Source organism: Punica granatum, chromosome 6 (assembly GCF_007655135.1).
Source record: "Punica granatum isolate Tunisia-2019 chromosome 6, ASM765513v2, whole genome shotgun sequence".
In the NCBI taxonomy this organism is placed as follows: Eukaryota; Viridiplantae; Streptophyta; class Magnoliopsida; order Myrtales; family Lythraceae; genus Punica; species Punica granatum.
The window spans coordinates 21481908-21501384 of NC_045132.1; the positions used below are offsets into that span (position 1 = coordinate 21481908).

General features: G+C 37.9%; 2 protein-coding genes across 2 annotated transcripts; one reads left to right on the top strand and one right to left on the bottom strand.

Annotated features, from left to right (window-relative positions):
* Window positions 1-228: 228 nt before the first annotated feature.
* On the bottom strand, window positions 229-8947 carry LOC116210670 (protein SHORT ROOT IN SALT MEDIUM 1). The gene is made up of 22 exons (XM_031544637.1): window positions 8803-8947; window positions 8476-8585; window positions 7719-7922; window positions 7269-7559; window positions 7057-7154; window positions 6133-6834; window positions 5976-6021; window positions 5156-5248; window positions 5015-5070; window positions 4631-4739; window positions 4254-4465; window positions 4113-4176; window positions 3319-3492; window positions 3130-3160; window positions 2006-3042; window positions 1832-1906; window positions 1649-1723; window positions 1201-1554; window positions 885-1115; window positions 737-778; window positions 582-644; window positions 229-467 (listed from the first exon to the last, which is right to left on the bottom strand). Exons 2-22 carry the CDS (start codon window positions 8545-8547, stop codon window positions 381-383), a joined length of 4116 nt encoding a protein of 1371 aa, XP_031400497.1. The 5' UTR covers window positions 8548-8585; window positions 8803-8947; the 3' UTR covers window positions 229-380.
* An 8200-nt stretch (window positions 8948-17147) lies between these two features.
* LOC116210652 (NAC transcription factor 29) lies at window positions 17148-18555 on the top strand. Its single transcript, XM_031544614.1, has 3 exons — window positions 17148-17450; window positions 17547-17827; window positions 17922-18555. Exons 1-3 carry the CDS (start codon window positions 17282-17284, stop codon window positions 18318-18320), a joined length of 849 nt encoding a protein of 282 aa, XP_031400474.1. The 5' UTR covers window positions 17148-17281; the 3' UTR covers window positions 18321-18555.
* Window positions 18556-19477: the final 922 nt, after the last annotated feature.

The window sequence follows — 19477 nt, forward strand, 5'->3', positions numbered from 1 at the left end:
TTAACCAAAACAATAAATGTAATTTAGATAATCCAAAGCAATATTATATCATTTCAAATTTGACGTATCAACAGTTCTATATAGTGAAGATTTGACTAAATAAAAAATGAAATTTAACAATCTTACACCAATATCCAATTTGATATGATTTAAACATGAGTTTGATGTATAATTTTATTTTTATTTTTATGAAATTAACCAGTTGCAACACGCGGGCTCTTTTCCAAGTAACAAAGAAAAGGCAAACATAAACATTTATTATCTCCGCATAAAATTTATAACGGGGAAAGGAAGAGTCCTTTTTCATGTATCAGAATTCGCAAAGAAACTCTCACCAACATAGTACAAGAGAAAAATAAAAGCCAATCAGCCTCCTTTTCTCATACAGACATTCTAACAAGCTTGTCGTAGATGATCCGGTCATCCCTTCCCGTGCTGCTCTCTAACAATGCACTCTGCACGAGCTCCTGATTCAGTATGGACCATCAGAAAGAGAAATTATGAGCGAGAGGATGAAGAAAACTAAAGGGCCACATGATTGGGTTTAAAAGGAGGAGTTGCAAAGAGAGGAGTTCCCTCACCTTCACGTCTCTATGTGACAAGAACTTCCCCAAAGTGTGCAATATTAGCCTCAGATCTTCCACCTTGAGGGGAAACCAGAAAAAGCAACAGTCAAGATCAGACAGAAGCAAAATAAGTGCCGAAAGATCGAATAAAGAATAGATTTGGCTGTTACCCTAATGTAGCCAACTCGATTTCGATCAAAAAATCTGAAAGCCTGTTCAGAATTGTATGAAAAACATATTATTTGTCAACAAGCAAATACAAATCACAAGCAATATACGGCTAATGATGTGAGAAAAAGCAACTTTTTAGGAACATGCCTGCAAAAGCTCCTTATCCATAGCAGCTTCCTTAGTGACATGATCCTGTTTGGTCTTCTCCTCTTTCTTTGCAGCCATGTCCACGTCAGAGCTCTGTTTTGTCTCAGCAGCTGAAGTCACCTTAGATTTTTCCTTCTCAGGTTCATCTGCTTCTTCTTTGTCGTCTTTGCTCCCACCAACCTTATTTTCAGGCTCAGCACTGACACCGGTGTCCTCTTTTTGCTCAGTTTCCTGTAACAAATAAATAAAAAGTCATGAAGATATAGCACCTTGAGGTCTGAACAGGGAAAAAAAAAAACCGGAAGTGGTTTCTCACCTCATTAGATGGGTCATCTTCAGGAGCTCCATCATCCAATTCTTCACACTCCTCCAGATCCTCTTCTGGGTCTTCCTCTGGGTCCTCCTCATAAGCATCATCTTCTTTATCATCCATATTGGCATCCTCAGCACGTTCAACAGGAGGAGCATCCTCCTCCTTGTCCTTCATTTGCTCATCATTTGGCTGAGCTGAATTTGACTTTTCAGGACTAGCAGATTTATTAGATTTCACTGGGTCCTCGGAGGTCTTAGGAAGCTTTGTTGATGGCTTCGCATCACTGCCCCTCTCATGAGTCTCTTCTAGCCTCCTCTTGCGCTGATTTCTCTTCATGACAAATTTTACACGCAGTTTCTACGAAATATACACATTGAGGCTTCTTCAGGCGACAAAAATGGAAAGCAAACTATGGATATTTGGAGTTCCTAAGTATCGGAAATGAACAAACCTGCAAAAAGTCTAAGAGACGACAGCCCATCTGGTACTGGAACATCTCATAAAGTGATTCTGCGAATAAAGAAATCTACAAGAGAATTGAAACACAAACAGCGTTAGTGGTTTTTTTTTTTTAATAGAAAATTGGACTCTTCAAGAAAATATGGCACCATAATAAAGTGAAAGATAAGCATACCTCGAATGTAGATTCTTCCATATCCTTGTCAGAATAATCCAACAGGGAATCGAGTGAAAGTGATGTTGACCGCAGCTGTAGCAGAAGATTGAATAATTAATCGCAAAGTAGAAAACTAACAAATGAACTATTTGGAACAGATAAATAAATTCTCTAATAAGCACCTTAACCTACCTTAGAATCCTTGCTGCCTTCTGTTCGTAGAATGAAACCAGGTCGAGGAGGTTCTTCATTCTTCTTTTTCTCTTTCGCTTCATCTGATTTTGCACTTTTTTTCTCCTTTTCGTCTTTAGACTTCTCACCGTCCTTCAACTTCTTCCCATCAGAAGCTTCTTTGGTAGCACTTTTACCCTTTTCACCCTTCATATCGGCTTTTGTGGAGGCATGCTTCTCATCAGCAGCACCCTTCTCAGCCTTCTTATCCTCCTTATCATCCTGAGTTTCGGCCTTTGCGGAAGAAATTGTTGCACTATCTTGTTTTTCAGAAGCCGATGTTTGAGGCTTTCCTTTAGGAACTACTTTCTTCTGCATTTTGTTAACCTCAGTAACCTTCTCTGAGTCCCCTCCTCCAGCTTTCTTGCCTCCTCCCTCAACAATGGCTTCCCCATCCGCAGCTTTCTTCTTTGGTACCTTCTTTATCACTTTCCTTTTCACAGTAGTCTTCACACCGCTCTCTTGCTTGACTCCCGAATCAACCTTCTCCTTTGCTTCACCTTCAGTGCTCTCCCCTTCCATCTGAGATTTCTCCTCAAATTGCTCATCCTTCTTCTGAAAATTCTCAGCTGCGGAGGCCTTTTTAACAACTTTTTTCCGCACAAATGTTTTGCAATCTGAAGCATCCAGTGATTCCTTCTCTCTGTCATTCTTATTGTTAGGCTTCTCACTCTGTTTGCTTGCAGAATTTTCCATCTCTGACGTCTTATTTCCAGCCTTCGATTTCACAACCTTCCTTATAATCTTCTTCTTTATGGGCTTAGTGACTGCTTGCTCAGGAACAGCAATTTCTTCATTACTGTTATTTTCTTTTTCCTTGTTATCCTTGGCATGTTCGCTGGTCTCACCCTTCTCTCCTTTCTTTTTATCACCGACGTATTCAGTCCCATTACTACTGCCTTCTTTAGCACTCCCAGCCTGCTCCAAAGATGCAGATTCTTTCTTTTTCTCTGATTTTGCAACTGTTTTTTCCACCTTTGGCGAAGTCAGATCTTTTTCTGCATGAGAAGAATCAAGAAGAGACGAATGAGAATCTGACCGAAGAGCCAACACCAATCACAAGAGACTTCAGATATTTCAGTTACCTTTAGCCACCTCTGCTTTATCCCCCAATCTCTGAAGAATTGCACAAGAGAACAACAATAAGTCATCAAGCTCTATTTTATTGCTGATGTGTGTCCAAAGTAAAGATGTTTCAATGAAAAATAGAAAGCTAGTCAGTGAACAAAAAAAAAAAAAGCAAATTAATACAGCTGAACAATAGAACGAGAAACCTCTTTCTTCTGAGAACTTTTGCGCTCTCTCTCAGCTAGGGCATTCTTGTGAGCCAACCATTGTTGACGCCAGGACTCCACTGATGGGAGACAATCGGAGAGGTCTGGAACAAAAATCAGAGTCACCTCTTTGTGGCTAAAGAGGCCATCCTTTCCAATTCTCTCATAATGTATCTAAAAAGAGAACCGTAGTTCAGAGAAGCAAATTTAGAGTGATAGTAGATTGGAATCACAAAGGTATATTTTGTCTGACCAAAAAAAAAAGGTGAGACAGGAAGAGGCCAAATTGTTCAAAAGATACAGAAGACAGCAAAGTACAATTGACAAAGAGTAATGCTAGTTTACAAATACAACTACAAGGGCGAGAGAAAATATAGAGGTAAATGGGCAATAGGCAACTCGAAGAAGATTCATGAAAACAAGCTCAGTGTTATTAAACTAAAAATCCTAGGGAACTTGCAAAGTCCTGCCAATCAAGCATATTTTAAGTTGGACCAAGTGGCTGCGCGGAAGAGTTAATCACAGTTCACAAACCAAAGAGAACATATGAAGATATACATTATATCGCATAATTATGCAAATATATTTAAGCAATAAGGAGTTCATCAATAAATATCATGCAGAAGATATGAAAAATCTGAGAGCTATGGAGTGTCTTATGGTGCAGCAATGGCCCCTTTAGCATAAACATTGTATTGCATCTTCAAAAACCCCATATGCATGTTATATCAAGAAGCCATATAAAGAACAGATTCAACTACACTATCGTCAAAAATATAATGTATATATATTACCTCAAGAAAACTATTCCAATTCCGGCAGTTCTGCAAATCAAGTTGAGTAACATCCTTTGCGTATCTGCAGAATTTAAACTCCATTTGAGAAATCTGAAAGTTCCTTTTACAGAGCTCACTGTTTAGCAAGCACAAACAAACCTCATTGCAGTTTTAACCAATGAAGAAGCATCAACAGATGGGTCGCTCCCATCTGTTGAGTTCCACGGGCCACCAATTGCCATGAGACAATGGTCCTTCTTCAGAACAGCAAACCTAATAATGTTGCATATATGAGGAACCCAATCACCAAAGCTTTTATCAGAAGACAGATCCTCCAAAGCACTCCTGCTGAGTCCGCTCATCAAGATCACCTAGATCCAGAATACGTAAATCAAACAAAAGAGAATGAGGCGTTTCCTTAAGCATCCCAAAGAACGGAATATATCAAACATGGGTTAAACGATTTCACTAACTTCAGAAAGTTCTCTTTATGAATTATGAGCCAAGATAAAAAGTTGTGTTAAACAGTATACTACCTTAGCATTCCAGACAGTATTTTGTTTTTCAGGTTCTCTGACACAGTTTTTAGATGATGAATCCTTCTGCTCAGTAGCACCTTCGTCTTCAAGAAATTCATGTTCGAAGCTGGTTGACCCAAGAATACACATAGTTTACCATACAGCACTTTACATTTCCTCAAGAAATTAAATGAGGCCAAAGAATCTAAAATTTTTCAAAGCATCGAAAGGAAGACAGAAACTTTTAGAACTGGAATCATGAAAATCTTGTAAGTTCTTCCTAATCTCCAACGTGAACAGCCATAGTGAAAAAGTGAAGAGACACTCACAACAATTGGAAAAAGAAATACATGACATATATATGCACTATAAGATAAGGGAATATTGAACCAGTCTGATTACCTCACCGCAGTATGGAGAGAAAGCTTAATATTCCCATTTGGCCAATAGACAACAGCCTACAAAACATATGGGACTAAAAGGAGTAACACTATCAACAGTTCAAATGCCCGTCCCATCAACACAAGTGACAAAGACACATACCTTTGTAAATTCTGGACACGTGAAGAGTTTGGGATACCGCTTATCAATTGACAAATAATCCCTCTCCACAGCCACTAAATTGGATTGATAAACCTGCAAACAACATATCCACATTAAAAGAAGAACATAAGCTTAAGACAATGGACATCGCTCAGATACAAAGCCGAGAACCACCATCTAAAACCAAAAAGAATATATGTAGAGATATTTCTGAAATCAAGATAAAATCCTATTCATTATCCCCATTCACAGGGAAACCACCTTCTTAAAGGCAAAATCAATAATTGGTATTGCTATATTCAATGATAGTTCAAGATACATATGGAGGCAAGATGAACATCTGAAGGTCATTCATGAGGATTCCTATATTACATAAATCCAGAAAGATTGGAAGCAAATCTAACGGCATCTGCAGGTCCAACATGACTGAGAAGGAGTAAGGAAGCTCCAACAGAGAGTACCGAGACAAAATCATGGATACCGGAGTATGAACAGTGAGGTTAGAACCCAGCAGGGACGAAAGGGAGAGATAAGGCAGCGTTAAGTAAGTCAGCAAAATTTAGCAGGATAACGCGTGGAAGCAGAAAGCAGGGTAGGTTTCCTTTGAACAAGGAATTGTGATGGAAGTTTCGGAGATTGAGGATCCAGAATAACATGTCAAGTATGTTATCAGGTTAGGGTGGAATGATCATGGATAACTGGAAAGGATACCCCTGGGTACTCTAACAAGAAAGTCCACGGTATCTCAAAATCCCACAATTTCTTGCTGCACTATGGTCTCCTTAAACAATGAATGGCGAAATCTGGGTACTCTCTTTACCTTGCAGACATAATCTCTTCTTATTTCTTTAACAGGTGAATGACGCCTTCAGAATGACAGAAAGAATAGAAACAAGTTAGTCATGGAAGGCCGCAAGATAGACGAATGAAGAATGGACCAGCTACATATGGACGGAGAGTAAATCATCAAGTTCCACCTATGCAAAGATTCTCCACGTGGTGAATCCCGTCGCAGAGATCTTACTTCCTTTGACAGTGAGGAGCCACGACGGTCGATGGAGGACCTAGGTGGGGTTCGCTCTCTCCTGATCTCGAGGGCGCGCTTGCGATCTCGCTCTCTCTCCTTCTCCCGCCTCTCAAGCATCTCACGGGCTCTTTCCCGTTCTCGTTCGCGCTCCCTTTCACGTAACCGTTCACGTTCGCGCTCGCGTTCTCGTTCTCGTTCCCGTTCCCAATCCTTCTCCCTCTCTCTTTCTCTCTCTCTCTCACGTATTCGTTCCCGACGGCGCTCCTCTTCTCTTAATTCAAACTCCCTGAGGTAACTTGCTCTGTCATCTTTACGCTCGTCAATGTGCGGAATACTCCCACGAGGCAACAGGCCAGTCGAGTAGTCCAATTCCAGGGGACCCCCATGAAGACCTTTTCCGATAGAGTAGTCTCTCCCAGGAGGAAGGCTCACCCCATATCCTGGGTTTGAAGAACTTTGCGCATATAGGAGGTCGTCCATATTTCTTCTAGGAGCTGCACCCAATATGGAAGGAACTTCTTGTCCGCTGTATGAGGAAGCACCAAGAATTGGCAATGTTTGAGCATCGGCGTCAGCTCTTCCTCCGTAGGACAAAAGATCACGGGGGGCATGGCGACTAACTGCAGCCCTTGCTGCAAGATATTCAGTTTGTCTGCCAGAAACGTTTGCTACTCAGCGGAAAAAGAGATATAATGGTCATCTTGTGTGAGCTTTAGCGACAGACTAAGAACTTATTGGGAGCAGCACAAGGTTCCATACAGGGGACATTACTTAGCCTTGGTATAGCCCAGGTAACGAAAATTAAGAAACTTTCCAATATCAATGACGATCACCCAAAAAAAGAGCCCAGAAATAAATGCATGGAAGGAAGTACCTGGTCCCATCAAGACTAGTTGGTTGAATTGATTGAGCTTTCAGCAAATGTTCTTGACGAAGTAAGGAGGCTTGATCAATGCGATCATAAGCCTCAGTCTACTCACAATAGAGAAAAAAAAAATTAAATCAGAAGCCAGGCCAGATATAACCAGCAGATACATTTCTAGAAGTTATGGTAACATAAACCAGTAGATGACAACAGTGTAGAACCTGACGCTGATGCGCAAAGCCAACAGGATCAGCAAATCTTCTGGTTGGCTCAGTTTGCAAATCCCTTCCAATATAAGCACTGTGCCTTTCAACATACGGTCGTCTTTCTATAGGAGGATAATCAGGAACCTTCTCTGCATATAATGCATCACCTTTCCGACTATATCCATGACTTGATGTGGGAATATATTCCCCGGAAGAAAATTTTGGGGAATCTGCTATTGCCGGAGTGTAGCTCCCTCGACCTTCAATAGCAGATGGTCCAGCTCCTTTGCCACCAATTGAAGGAAGCTAAACCAAAGAAAACAATGAACATGAGAGAAAGATTAAGATGAACCAAAGAACATTTCAGCTGATAAACTTTGTCTAGAGGATGGAGCCACCAATAGATCGGTTAAAAGAGTTGGTGCCAAACAGGAAAGAATTTAAGGTATTTGCTTAGGTAACGACCTGCTGAGAACCACCCAACGAAGTTGACCCATACACGGAACCGTACTGGCTCCCGTAACGGGAAGCGGCTGTAGGATGAGGCCTGTACCCACTGGCATCAGCTTCCTGCAAACTACCACGCATTGCTGAATGCTGGGAGCCCAAAGAAAGTTGAGATGCCCCATCAGGTCCCCCAACAGAACCTCCGGAGTAAGCACCCGACAGCTACAAAAATTTAGCGAAAAGATAAAACAGCTGAAGCCTAAAATTACTGAAAGTACACAAGAAGCATTCCTTTATAATGGCATGTCAGAGACTATTGCACTAACAGAGGGTTGTGAATTGCGAAGAATAAATCAACATGGGGCGTGCATCGGATGAAATTAGCAGCTAGCAAAATAGAGACTTAGTTTGGAAAAGGTTCATTTTTTACCCCCTTTGCCAATAACAATTACAATTGACTATCACTAAGCACGTAAATGCCCTGTACACCTTAAGTTCGCTTAACGAACATGCGACAAAATGCGGTAAACTCAGAGGTTACAATTCAGGTCAATCTGGCAGCAGATTGTCCTGTCGAAACCAGCATAAATCGCTTACATTAGCTTTAATTATCTCAACCATTTAAAATTTCGTTAACTTCCAATCCCGCTTGAACTGCCTAAAATTGACTGAGTGCAAACAACACGAATTCCGTCATTTGTTAATCCGATATCCGATTATCCCATGAAAAGCAGAAGCCATTACACTGCTCGACATAATGCTACAAAAATCTCACATTTTGGCCGTATCCCGACTGCCCGGGATACGATTGCTGCCCGTACGCATTGCTTCCTCTGGAGGAAAACATGCTGCTTCACATTCAGGCAGAGACCGAATGCCAAAGACCTGCGTCCCAGCAGAAAAAAGCCCTATCAATCAAAAAGCACCAGCAGCAAGGGAGGAGCAGCAGAACTTTTCGAATTCATCCATAAATGTCTGCGTTGCGGCGAGATCATTGTAAGCTATGCCGCCGCAGACGAGTCGAGAAAAGCAAGAGCTGAGATCAAATTGAAGAGATTGCCGCATAGGGAGAGGGAAGTGGTGTGATCAGAAATACACTCACTGGCCACTGCAGATGGGAAGGGAAGCTGGAGATAAACCCTAACCAAACCAGCTCAGAACAAGAAGGAGAAGAAGGAGAGTGGATGTCGGAGAATCTTGAGATACCCTTCTTCTTCTGCTCTGCGTTTGTGAAATTGTCCGTCATTGCGGAAAATAATTAATTTTTCCTTTCTTTTAAACAAACGTAAAAGGCAGTTCCGGTCCCCAACTTTCAGCTTTTTTTGTCATTTTCGTTGTAATCTTTTATTTTTTACCATTTTTATCCTCAATCTTTCCATTTTTTACCATTTTGGTCATACTATCACTTTTTTCCGTTAAGTGTTGTTGATGTGGATTTTTAAAACAATAATCTCGACACTTCTCTTTCAAAAAATTAATTTACAAATTGATTTAATATTTTCGAAACAAAATTTAAAATTTTTTAGAATAAAAAAATGGGGATTCTCCCTCCCTCACCGGTTATTCCTTCTTGTTGGAGCCAGCGTCCTCGACCTTGAAAAAGTATTTTTAATTTTTTAAAAGTCATTTTTATTTAAAGAAAATATTGAAACTGAAATAAAAATTCACATCAGCTTCCATTAACAAAAAAATGGTAGAACTAAAGAGGCAAAATTGAAAAAGGTTGAGAATAGGAGTGGCAAAAGATAAAGGTTTTGGACCAAAATAACAAAAATTCTAAAAGTTGATGGCCAAAATTATCTTTTTTTTCCCTAAAAGTGCTGATGAAAATAAAATTGTTCATTGCTGGAAGGCTTAGTGGGCTCTGCCTCAGGAGGCCCAATTTACGGTCCAGTAAGTTTGGGCTGCCGATCACCATGACCCACCTTCTACAACGTGAATGAGATCCATCACCTCCAATTTTTTTGTGGTCCTTTTATATTGCAAGGTGTCCTTGTACTATTATTTGATATGATTACGGGATTAGAGATGGGGACTTGGCCTACTTTATTTCTCCGGTTGTAAAGGAAGCGCATGAATCTAATTAATAAATACTAAACTCTCGGTATATGAAGAGGTACAGAAAACACTGAGAAATTGAATGCATAATATCTTGGTTTTAAGACGAGGATAAGATTTGGCTTAATCAATCACAATCAATCATATGAATTGAGGTCACCACTTTCATTCGAATTCCTGGGCGAGTGAGTAGACGCCCGACCCTTCCAGGAAGTATTTCGTTTATTTCTGGACGAACAATATCCAAAGGAAGTCCAACTATGACTGCAGTTTTTTTTTTTCCTCCACGGTATGCATCACCATTACCTGGTATTCTGAATTCAGTGAGACCCGCCTATTTCATATCCGAGCCGATCAATCTCCTAAGAGGTAAAACTGTCATATTCTAATAAGAATATCAGTGGCTCAATAACTTTCGGACTTTACGACCCCACATTTGGGAGGGCTAGAGATTGAAGAAAAAATAGGGATTTATATGGAAGTTCCCATACAAATCTTACATTTCTCTCCCTCTCGAGAAAATTTTAGATAATCCTACCTCAAATGACATGGTGAGGAAGAACCAATAAGAATTCATTAATGAATAATGATTATGACAATTATCCAAGTGATTAGCATTAAGTCTCTAATTTCATACAATTTGATTGGTGCTTTCTCACACTACGTGGCGATATAGAATCATCCAAAAGCTTCTCCTTCCTCTCCGTCTCTCCAAAACAAACCCAATTACAAGTGAATTACTAATAAGATATCCCTTAAAAAACAAAGAAAGGAAAATTATAAACTTGGTCCTTTAGGGTTGGATTTTTTTTTAGTCAATTTTCTAATTTTTATTATTATTTAGATCATATACCTTTAAATTCTTTTTTGTTTCAGTCCTTTTCTTTTTCTTATTTCGTTTTCATCTGATACCTTTAATCACTTTTCTATTTTCATCATTTTATCATATTTTTATTAGAGAATATTTTAAATTTGGTCCTCGACCTTTCAAAGTTATTCTTTTATCCTAATTCTTCTTTTGGTTCACTTTTCTCATAATATTAAACGTTTTGTTTCTTATATTTTTACTCCTCAAATTCCCAAAAAAATGCTCATATGACATTTTTGAAATTTATAAAAAAATTATTATTTAATTTCAAAAATAAAACAACATCTATCAATATATATTTTGAGAGGAAGGATGGTAAATTAAGAGGGACAGAGGAGGTGGTAGCCAGTAGGGGATGAAGTTAAGCATCACCACCCTAGGGGATGTCACTTTAGGCCTATGCCTTCATCAACAATTACACTTTGCAACATCATTTCTTGCATCAAGGTGTACCATGTCCTCACTTTGTGTATCATTACTAACCTCTTAAGTGTGGTTCGTGGTTATCAAGCTACAATCGTTTTTTATTTTTCTTGTATTTTTATTTATTTACTCGCAAATTTGAGTATTGATTCTCCCAATGCAAATCGCCATTGCACCTAACAAGATTACCTGTGACCTAAAGGCTCGCCCCCACTTATTTTCTCGAGTAGGTTCACGATTTTTCATTTATTATTTTGGTATATATTTTTTTTATTTTTGAAATTAAAATAATAATCTTTTTAAATTTAAAAATGTCGTGTGGTCATTTTATAGGTATTCGAGGGGTAGAGTATAAAAAACATAACATTTAATACTAAGAAAATTTAACAAAATAAAAGAATTGGGATAAAAAAATAACTTTAAAAGGTTAATGACCAAAATTAAAATATTTTCTAATAAAAAATCTGATAAAATGACGAAAATAGAAAAATAATCAAAAGCATTGGATGAAAATGAATCAAAAAAAAGGAAAATGACTAAAACAGAAAAGTATTCAAAGGTATACGATGTAAAAGATAAAAAATAAAAAATAAAAAGACGAAAATAGAAAATCATTCAAAAGTTAAATGACTAAATGTATAGTTTTCCAAAAAAAATACTAAGATATATAGACTGAGATATAATATATACATATATATATATATACACACGAGCATGTGTACCTTAGGTCGTTAGCATCATCACATATTAGTTGTATTTTTTGGACAAAGATATAATATACGTACGCAGTCAATTGTACTTTTTTGAGAAAATATCATTGTACGGTACTTTTTTTCCACATTGCAGTATAAATTCAAATTGGGGGCGTCGGGGGCACCTTGCCAGCCACCTACCCCTCAATCGGGATTGTTGGCAAGGTTTGAGCTGGCTGAACCCCGATCGTGGGGTGGGTGGCAGTCGAGGCCGCCATCACCACCTCCTTCGATCGCAAATGGGGTTTTCCTTTTCTAAAAAAAATTTAAACTTATATTTTATTTGTTTATACTTCTAAGTTGTTATTTGTTGCAAAATTCTCTACAAACATGCCGTCACATAAGCAATCCGTTCATGCCCGTTATTTTTTTGACGGAATATGGACGGCATATTGTACGGTAAAAAAAAATTCGTGCTGCATAAAGAAATGATTTAAATTTATACTGGAGCGTGAAAAAAAAAAAAAAGGTGTTGTACAGTAATTTTTTCCATGAGATATTTGCATGCTCCCCCGCCCTAAATTTGGGTTGGCCTATTGTCAATCGGACCACTTGGATCCAAATCTGAAACGGGATTAACCGCAGCCACATCGTACATTGGCGATTGTGCTGCTATTCCAAAACATATGACTAACTAATGAAAAGAGAGAGCTGCTCCTCCTTCTAACTCAAATCAATTATATACCAAATGGATCGGTACGTCTCAGCTTCCGCATCCTCTCTAAGCGTACGGCCCTCGTAACCATACATGTTTATTTAGGTTTAACTTCTTGCAACAATAACTTTAAAAATTTTTCTAACCACAGAGAATTGTTGTCTAAGCAGTAGGGTACCCTTCCCTCGACCAAGAGGCCGGGGTTCCGATTACTGTGCCGTGCGAGGATTTTACGAGTCCATGCTAGCTAGGTACGACAATATGTCCGCCCATGGGCACTTGTCATGGGATAGAGTCTAATATATCACTTCCCCAAAGCTTAATGAGGGTTGGTCCTTTTTATCGTTCGTTGTTATCATCACTGCAACTATCTAAATTTAAGGAGAACACCGGTCCTAATGATCGATGACATCAAGGAACATTTCTTTTTCGTAAAAGACAATAATACTTTTATCTTTTCCGCGACCGCATGGCGGCATGGATCATAATATTCCACCTCATTTGCGTCAACCGTAAAATTATTCTCCTTCCAAAAAATATGAAATTCAAAAAAAGATTTGATTTTAAATAAATAAATAAATATATATATATCTATATATATTCTATATCTATATTATTTCTATACCAGGAAACAAAGACACAAAATGCGACAACCTAACTGCCACGCATGACAAAAAAGGTTAGAATTATTTTTCCTTTGTGCACTAGTTGATATAGGAAAGTTTAACTGCTCCCACTAATTTAGTAAGTGAAAACATTGAAACTGTCGTAAATTTTTCAATATAATTCATTTCATTAAAAAAAAATTTCTCAATTCATAAATTTTTAATATGCAATCTTGTTTGATAGAAACTGAATGTCAAACGATTTGAATCAATCTTTTTTTTCCTCGATTATAAGAGGAATTAGTGTACAATAAAATAAGAATTCTAATAGCTAATAAAAAATTATGAATAGTCTCGATACAAATATTAAATATAAAATTTCTTAATTATCTTAATTATTAAACGAAATGATGAGCATACCCTCTTTAATTGAAGCATAATCCATTTTAGTTGATTGAAACCTTTTTCAAATAACAAGGATAGTGTAGTGTGGCGAATCAACGGCTCAGATTCGACGGATCTCTAGCTTCTATCTATGGATTTGGAAGTTATCGTCATCCTTGTAGATAGGCACGTAGTAAAGTGTAAAACCTTGGTCCCGTTCAAAGGGCCCACAGGCCAACACGTGTCGACCGGGGCTTGGTTAATAAAACCAGAATTAGTTCAAAACCATAGGGTTGATCTGATCCAATCAGGGCCCGCTCATGACGTGGCAGGATAAGAACCACAAGTAACTGAGAGTCGCCTACTTATCCCTCGCTTATCCAAATTGGCCCTCTCAGGTGACGACACGTGGAATGCAGTGAAGCTGAGCATCCAAAGCTTAACCGACCCAACCGCACTCTCCCGCGAGTAGTGTAATCTTTGTACTCGCTCGCCCTGTGGACAACGTTGACCCGGAAAACGTTCATATTCGGACAGCCTGCGATGACAATGAACTTCTCTTGCCCTTTTCCCCGGTTTGTTTAGTTCATTTACTGAGTTTCGAGTTGAGCTTGTCATGTTGTAAAGGTGGAATTCAATGCATTTACTTGTTGGCACGGGCAAAAGATCCAGGTTCATCGAGCATGACATGTAATTTACGTATTAAATCAATATCTTAAACATATTATATGAAATAGGTCACGTTTCAACTATTATTATAAATAAACATGGGTAGTTGTAACAGGACCAACACAAGACGTATCTTGCCATCATGCTTAGTAAAATTGACAATATACAAAAAAGCCAAGTCAATATAAACTAACTCCCTGAACAACTTTTCTCGAATTCTCTTTTGCTCTTAATATATATCACCGGTGAATGACTTATAATTATTTTTAGATTTAATAATAAAATATATAAAGAAAATTATACATTTTTGACGAACTTAATTATATTATTTTTTCTGATCAGAATAGAGACTCACGAGTCTTATAAAAAATAAAAAAAATACAAACTAAAAAGTTCTATTTTCAAGAATTGAATTGAAAATATCTTGAATCAGGCCTAAATATCCCAAGAAAAGAATATCTTCTTTCAATTACGCATTTCCATTTCAATGTGTCATCGTCATTAAAGAAAGCGAAGAAACCATCCATACCTATTACTAGTAAGGAAATTCTTCATACTATAATTACCAATTACTTTTTTAATGCATATTTTTTTATTTTTTCACATCATATATAATTAATTTGAATTCTTAAATTTTTCTCAATTTGATTTGAACCATCCATTTTTATAAGTTTTAAAATTTCAAAAATACCCCTAAAAATCACGATATAATCCTTTTGTTATATAAAATATGATTTTTGTCCACAATTCTTTCTGTTAATCTTCGATTCCATCACAAATCCGGATTGATTACGTGAATTTTTATCATTGCACCACGTGTAATATCAAACCAAACCGATTAAACAAATCAGTTCACGAGAAACTCAATCAAACGAATTGAATACTGCACCCTGAAGATTGTAAGGAAGTATACATGTCTGCAATTTTTCCCTGCAACCATAGGCTTGCACCACCAAAAAATAAATACTCTGGTCCTCTCTCTCATTTCTTCAACACACTCTCACAACCACACCAATAAAATATTAGAAAATTATAAAATATCGAACAAAACTGAAAGGTCGTCGCAGCTCAACAACACAAATGAAAATAGCATGGACTATGTGTAGTCAACATCATTGCACATTTCACTTGATGAAGCAACATGGACTAACCTTCACAGGATGATTAACTATGATATCTTAAAACAATCATAGATTAGAGCCCTGAAAATACAAATTGCTAATCAAACACCAAATAGAAAGAAAATTGTTCACTTAAGTAAAAACATATAACATGTTCAAACCATCTTCCTTTAATTAAAACAACAAAAGCAACGCCAAACCGTTCATCAAGTCGAGATTGTTCATTTCATGACATAAGAAAATAACCGAAACAACTCACATCCTAAGAAACGATCTTTGAACCAATTAATTCAGCTGAGTCCTCATGTACTATGGATGGATAGAAATGAGGAAATTCCTAGCTAAGCACAGACCCTCTCCTGCACATAGGTGTAAAATATAATCCATACGCATGAAACCTCTTCCCTTCAACTTAAAGCGACAATGGAGAATCATAAACCGGGAAAAACAGTCTACTTACAAGGCATATGTTTTCTTTAATATCTCATGAGGATGTAAGCAAATATAGACTGCTGGCGGAGCGTCGCTGTGGCGAGGTTGAGGGAAAGAGAGACAAAATGCTCTATTTTCAGATGAACTTCATTAATATATTTGCATGGATCAAGGTAGGGACATATACAAGGCGAGCAACAGTCTGCCTAGGGCCGGCAGCTCCTTAGTATGGAGGGACAACACCAGGATGGACGTGTTCTAGATGTCGTCCTCAAGGGCTGAGGATGACGAGGAGGCCCTCAGGTGGGCCGCCCTCGAGAAGCTCCCGACCTTTGACCGTCTCGAGAAGGGGATCCTACTGACTTCTCATGGGGCTAATTAGTGACACTATTGAAAGTTTATGAGATGAAAATAAAAACGCAAAGAATGAAAATATTTTAAAAAATTATGTGAAATAGCAACAAATCCAATAAATCTAAGTGTAGTGCTTGGTGTATTGAGACGATCCATATTAAATAAGGGGAGATCTAACGGCTCATATTAATTTTGTACGGTTTGGAAAAACTAAAATTATGCACCGTAAAATTTGAGATAATTACAGATAAGTTGTTACACTCTTAACTAATTGTAAAAACAAGTTATTTTATTCTCCTAAAAATCCTATCGTCTTAAAAAAGAATTTCTTCACTTCCCACAAATTAGCAATCACCAACTGCATAATCATAGTAACTATTACCATGATCTCCATCTAATTGCCAATTCTGAAAAATAAAAATGAAAGAAAAAACTCACTTTTAACTACCAACATTTCAAGCCAAAATAGAAATTAAATTAGAAAAGTAATCAAATATCCAATTTTATCGCAGGATCTGACAAAAATGTCGCATACATAGTGCGTGTAGAGGGTTAAATCTGCTATCTCTCGTCGGGATATTCAATGAAATTAGAAAAATACTAGCAAGTCCAGCCCCCTTTTCTTTCAAAGATCATTTTGCACAAAAGAAAAATCAATGAAAATAGATGACCTCTAGGATCTGTAACTTGGAGGTAACGTATGTAACAAGATGTATTTTTCTATATAAATGGACCATAAAACAAACACGTGGGCCTTTTTTTTTTTGATACTTTTGGCATATACCTGGTCTTTCTTTTACATAATCCTACACGTAGAATATTATACAAGACGTGCAACACTTTGCCGAGACTATATGATCTTTTCGTCGCAAGCTCTCCTATTTATGGTAAAATCAATAATTTATTTTCTTTAATTTATTTAGTTTTTCCTTCATTAGAACATAAGGGCATAAATTATTCAAAAAAATAATTCACTAATTGGAAGCGAAAGGCAATTTCTATTCCTACTCGCGAGAGTGTGGCTGAGAGAGCACTTGAAGTCAAAGAATCCACCAATGAAATCTGTATAAGAAAGCTGCACAAAACGACATAATCCTCCTAGAATAAAAGGCAAAGGCCTCTCCTTTCCAATATTTCAAACACCTTAGTTTCCTCTCCAGCATTTCTAGGCTTCTCCCATCTTCTTGCCTTATTCATACACATTCTCAAATAAGAAAAGAATTCGTCTTCCTGAAGTTATTCTCAAATCGAGTTCGATAGATGGAGGGTGTTAAGACATGCTCCGATCTTCCTCCAGGGTTTAGATTTCACCCAACCGATGAGGAACTGATCACGTATTACCTCAGAAACCAAGCAACCTCGAGGCCATGCCCCGTTTCAATTATCCCCGAAGTCGACATCTACAAATTCGACCCCTGGCAATTACCCGGTTTGTCTCTGAGCCGAGGAATAGAGAATTTATATATCACATTTAAATTCGCTTTTGATAACGAATGTTCAATGGATTCTTTTCTGAATTATATAGAGAAAGCAGAATTCGGTGAGAATGAGTGGTACTTCTTTAGCCCAAGAGAGCGAAAGTACCCAAATGGGGTCCGTCCTAATCGAGCAACCGTGTCGGGGTACTGGAAAGCCACGGGAACAGACAAGGCGATCTACAGTGGGTCCAAATACGTCGGGGTGAAAAAAGCCCTCGTCTTTTACGAGGGCCGCCCTCCCAAGGGCATCAAGAGTGACTGGATTATGCACGAGTACCGCCTGACCGACCTGAAGAAGCAAATCAGCAGACACACCGGATCTATGAGAGTAAGACGTTACTCTCCTCACACGGATCGTTTATCTAGCTTTTCTAATGAATCAATGACCGGACGATCTAACTTTACGACCGTAATTTTTGTAGCTCGACGACTGGGTCCTGTGCAGGATCTACAAGAAGAAGAACACAAGCAAGAACAATTTGGCGGGAGATGGTTCCATGTGGGTTAATAAAACAGTGCCAGGCAATGAGGTGCAAATGGGGATGAGAGTACCCATGTTTCCAAGAACAGGCTCACTGACCCATCTGCTGGAGTTGGACTATACCTGGGCCCCACTTTCGCATCTTCTATATGATGGCCAGGGCCAGTCATATAACCCAAACCTCGATCATCAGAACCCCATGGGAAATGGTGGAGACGATGATCAGAAATTGCAGCTAAGTGAAGATCATCACAATCGCATGAAGCTTGAAGTGAACCAGTTCCCAGCTTTGTCCAATATTCCTGCCTATGAATTTCAGTCAAATATATATGGTATATAATACATAATAGTTTAATATAAATGTCACTATGGGGGGGATTAATTGAATAATTATTGATTTAAACATGGCATAGATGGGAGGATGAATTACTATTGATATACAGCTAGCTACCCCAATCTGTATAGATTAAATTTTGAAATTTCTTCTTTAGGTTTTGTTCATATAATATTCGTCTTGGTCCGGTCGGTGTGTTTATGGTCAATCTAAATGAACCGTTCCAACTTGATATTAAAAATTAGTGTCAGCAGGCAATTTACGAAGATGGTCGCAATTAAATTACAGCGACCCAGTCTTTTTAGGGTTTGTTAATAAAATATTTGGCCTCGACGCAACGTGTTCATACAACAAACCAATCTTATTAAATCAAACCATTTTACCTTAATTTTAAAAAAGCGCGAGCAGGCTGTTAATTAACAAATTATCAGTATACGGTGTTCGGACGAGATTTGCAGAACCAAGTTATCGTTCGAACTTCTAATACCATGTGGTGTTCATTCAATGTGGAAATGATAAACGATAATCATGTTCAAAAGGAAACATCGCGTGCATGCATCATCTCCTTTCCTCTTATATGATACATAATTATATGATGCTGATGTTACCTTCTCCTGATCCGTTTCATACATACGACAAACATCTATATGCATTATATTTATCCAAGGCCGCACACAAAATACTAGGTTGAAGATAAGCCTACATGATTAAAATAACCCCTCCGACGAACATGATTTCATGCTTAATTATATAACTGACATCAAATCTCAATTCTTACATAAACTAATGTGTGTGCTAATGCAAGCCTGCTGAGGTTCCACGCTTCTATGCTTCTTTTTCCACGTCCTTCGTCTATATATTATGGTTACATCAGAAGTTTTTCATAACATTTATTCTATCATATTATACGAGAAAGTATCAATTAAATTGTAATAAAGAAATAAAGGGGTGTAGTTCAGTCACATTCATTCGAGTGATTGTCAAAAATTGCTATCCATCTTAATAATGATTTAATTTTATTTTTCTTTTTACAATTTCCGTGTTTTTGTTTTCCCATAACAGGGAAAAAAAAGTGAAAGATACTTTGAAGAATCAAGTGTCCATGTCAGATTGTGAAAGAGCTCTAAGCGAAGTCACTACAACGATCTTCATTTTCGAATCCT